At 41.3% G+C, this 4,355-nt stretch overlaps 1 protein-coding gene across 1 annotated transcript; it reads left to right on the top strand.

Annotated features, from left to right (window-relative positions):
- Positions 1–2,339: 2,339 nt before the first annotated feature.
- On the top strand, positions 2,340–3,293 carry LOC102920911 (vomeronasal type-1 receptor 94-like). The gene has a single exon (XM_006995751.3). It carries the CDS (start codon positions 2,361–2,363, stop codon positions 3,291–3,293), a length of 933 nt encoding a protein of 310 aa, XP_006995813.3. The 5' UTR covers positions 2,340–2,360.
- The last annotated feature ends 1,062 nt before the right edge of the window (positions 3,294–4,355 follow it).

Consider the following 4,355-nt stretch of genomic DNA (forward strand, 5'->3'; position numbering starts at 1 on the left):
ACTTGCTTTTCCCTGTACCCTTGTTCTTCCCTTTTGGGATACAAAAACGTTTAAATCATTTTTATATTACAGGACTACACAGATAAGAGACTTTGAACTTTTTTCTTCTTTTTTTAATTTTTATTTTAAAAACGTTTCTTTCCTTTAACATACCAACCTCTGTTCCTCCTCCCTCCTCTTCTCCATCTCTCCCGACCCACCTATCCCCATCTCAACCCCACCCACTCCTCATAAAAGTTAAGAACTGGGGGTATCACAGAGACCTATTGTTCTAGAAAGATGATGGCTATTTTAGAGAGACTTTGGTATTTTAGAGACAACTATTTTGGAGAGGCTTTGAACGTCAGACGAGACTTTGGATGTTATAAGGAGAGTTAACTTTTAAAGAACATGGAATTCTTAAATTTTGGAATCTGAGCCGGGCGGTGGTGGCGCACGCCTTTAATCCCAGCACTCGGGAGGCAGAGCCAGGCGGATCTCTGTGAGTTCGAGGCCAGCCTGGGCTACCAAGTGAGTCCCAGGAAAGGCGCAAAGCTACACCGAGAAACCCTGTCTCGAAAAACCAAAAAAAAAAAAAAAATTGGAATCTGTTTTATATTGTGATGTTGATATTAAAATGACATCTTGGGAACAATAAGAGAAGAAAAGTTATAGTGTATCTGTGGTGTTTTTGTATGTCAAGTTGACACAAACTAAAACCATTTGGGAAGAGGGAAACTCAACTGAGAAAATACACTCACCAGATTGGCCTATGGGCAAGATTTGTGGTGAGTTTTCTTGGTTGATAATCAATGTAAGAGAGCGAAACTCGCTGTGGGTTCATCCCCTGGGATAGTAGTCCTGGGTGCTTGAGAACACAGACTGAGAGAGCCATGAGGCACAAGCCAGTAAACAACACTCTTCCATGGCCTGCACATCAGATCCTGCCTCCCAGTACCTGCCCTAAGCTCCTTCCCCACCTTTCCTGGGTAATGGACTATGAGCTATAACATGAAAAAAAGGCTTTCTTCCTCAACTTATTTTTGGTTATGGTATTTTAATTAGTCACTGTCTAATAAAATAAACTGCAATTATTTAAAAACATACACATCATATTTCTTAATATAAACTTGGAGTTAGCATATCTGGAATCTGGAAAAGTATCACAGCTCAATGAAGGTTAGAGAGAACCTTAGAATCCTATGGAGCCCATCATTAAAGACTGAGTTGGACCATTTTTTTAACTAATTCCATAAAATGAGACAGGATAGCCATGAGTCTGTTATAACTGCAGTTCTATTGGAGTTTACCACCTGACTTCACATGCTGGAGGAGAAGGACGTGGAATTTGCCCACTTTGCTCTTCTCATGGAGGAGGCTCTGGAATGAAATTAGAAACAGGGAATATGCAGTTACAGAACAGAGCTCAGTGACTGAATTGTCCATCAGAGTCTCCGGAAAGGACGCCACTCCAACATGCTACTGTTGTGTAAGTTATCATTTATCTTCTGTTTCAGGCAGGGATGGAGCTGAACAGTCACTATGAGCTACCTTAACTCTCCCAGAGCACAAACATATGCTCTGCATAGAAAAAACAGGAGGTAAAACATTCATAGAAACCATCAAGAACTGGAACCTCCCGTGATTTGTGTGTGTGAAGCATGTTCTTCCACACCTAGTGTCTCATCAAACAGGCACATGACTATCCATATGTTCCAGTGGAGGTGACTGGAACTCAGCCTTAGAGTGCAAAAGGTCACACTCAGAGGAAACAGCAGATCATGGGTGGAATGTGAATTGTCTGGACTGATAGTTCACAATTACCATCATTTCCATAGAAACGTATTAAGAAATTTGGTTTTACAATAAATAGAGTAAAGGCAGCCCTGAGTAGATTAAGTGCATGCCCAATGCATGTGACCTCTTTCAGTGCAAAGGGCTGGTTTCTTCTATTACACAATCATCCTCATTCAAACTCACCCTAAATAGTAAAATTCTGTCTATTATGTACCTGGAAATCAAGATGTCATTGATGAAAACTGAGTAAGAAGCTGCTACTGCTCCAGTAAAACACAAACATGTAATATATGAAAGACATCATTTCTGATGGTTGCAGTTTTTAATGTTGAAGGAGCTCACACACTGAGGCAGCCACCCTGGGACACAGGATCCAGGCTTGGCTCTGAGGACTAGGACAAGGGCTAGCAGGAGGATGGTCTGTGGAGTGTGAGGTGGAACTGAGTCTGCAGGGGAACAAGTGTGTGTGGCCAGCTGCGTGTGTCCCTGAGGCAGCAGAGCTGTCTGCAGTGGTTCCTGGGGCTGTGTCTATGATGAGTCATTGATCTACTTTCCTCTTCAGCCACTGTTTGTTCCCACATAAAATGAATAAGAACCACGAACACCACACTAATTCCCACTTAAGGAACACCTATTTCTTTGAAATTGGCATTGGAATCTCAGCCAACAGCATCCTTCTTCTCGTCCACATCCTCAAGTTCACTTCTGGACACAGGCCCAAACCTACTGACCTGCCCATTGGTCTCTTGGCCATAATCCACCTACTGATGCTTCTGATCACAGCATTCATAGCCACAGACATTTTTCTTTCTTGGAGGGGATGGGATGACATCACATGTAAATTCCTTATGTACTTGTACAGAATTTTTAGGGGTCTTTCCCTTTGTACCACCAGCCTGTTGAGTGTCCTCCAGGCTATCATCCTCAGTCCCAGAAACTCCTGTTTGGCAAAATTCAAGCATATATCTTCCTGTCACATGTCATGTGCCCTTCTTTTCATGAGTATCTTCTATATGTTCATTAGCAGTCACCTCTTAGTATCGATTATTGCCATGCCCAATTTGACCTTGAATAACTTTATGTATGTTACTCAATCCTGCTCTATTCTACCCATGAGTTACCTCATGCAAGGCACATTTTCCACACTGCTGGCCCTCAGGGAAGCCTTTCTTATTAGTCTTATGGTCCTCTCCACTTGCTACATGATGACCCTCCTGTGCAGGCACAAGAAGAAGTCCCAGCATCTTCATAGCACCAGCCTTTCTCCAAAAGCATCTCCAGAGGAAAGGGCCACCCGGATCATCCTGATGCTCATGAGCTTCTTTGTGCTGATGTCCATCCTGGACAGCATTATTTCCTGCTCAAGAACGATGTCCCTGAATGATCCAACATCTTACTATATCCAGCTCTTTGTGGTCCATATCTATGCCACCATCAGTCCTTTTGTATTTATGAGCACTGAAAAACACATAGGTAACTTGTTAAGGTCTATGTGTGAGAGGGTGATAAATGTTTGAACATTCATTGAGGGCAAATTCCTTTAAGAAGGGCCAATGTGCTGGCATTATAACTGTCAATCATGGCATAGTGTCTATGTGCTTTGCTTTACATAAAAATATGAAGTTGTGTTTTTTCTCTTAATATTATTTATTTTAACCCATGTGTTATCAAACATGTAACAGAAATTTAAACCCTATGCTCTTTGAGATATGGTAAGATATATATCTTATATCATGCATAAATAAATATATATGATCTATATGACATTTAACTCATTGTAATACACATCAATTTATATATACATAACAGCGAGTCTTTAAGGGAGTCCTGTGAGGTGTCTCTCACACACCATGGCCCAGGATAGCCCACACTACTTTTAAGTATGTGACCTCGTCTAACTCTTTTCAATATTTAAATTTCCTGTGTTATAACTCTTTTTACAAATTAAATAAGAAATCATTTCTTGTCATACATAGTCATATAATCCAAAAGAAAAGAAATTACATACATAACTTTCAAAACAGAACTATGTGCAAGGAACCCCACAGTGACTAGTCCAGCGATGCTAACATTTACAGGATTTAAAATTCTCAGACATGGAAACAACTGTCTAGAGTTATCAGAACATATGACAAAACACAGCCTTTGCATGGTGTGGGATACTGTTCAAGTGCAAGGCCATTCCAACACAGGGTGCTGTGATTTGGGGCCCTGAAAAACAAGAAATAGCCACACCATACTGGTCAGCTCCCTGGAGGTTCAAGACTCCACCCCACATCTCCTGTGAAACCCAATCTCCTCCCTCCTGCCTGCACTTTCAATGGCTTGTAGTAAATTCTGTTGCTTGGGCAAACATTTCTGCTTATGAGGCATTTTAGCAAACTGCATTATGGAAGCTTAATAAGCCAATCAAATATGTGTCACTGTAGAACACAGGGAGCATAAAAAGCTTTGTTTAAATTAACTTGGGGCTCAGCTTTGGGCTGCTGTCCTGTGGGTCTATTGTTTCCATAGAATAAATGCTTCCTGGCTTCAGCTTGGTTGTCTCAGCCCTTGGTTGTTTTCTGCAACAATTGAGC

Source organism: Peromyscus maniculatus, chromosome 3, assembly GCF_049852395.1.
Source record: "Peromyscus maniculatus bairdii isolate BWxNUB_F1_BW_parent chromosome 3, HU_Pman_BW_mat_3.1, whole genome shotgun sequence".
NCBI classification, from domain to species: Eukaryota; Metazoa; Chordata; class Mammalia; order Rodentia; family Cricetidae; genus Peromyscus; species Peromyscus maniculatus.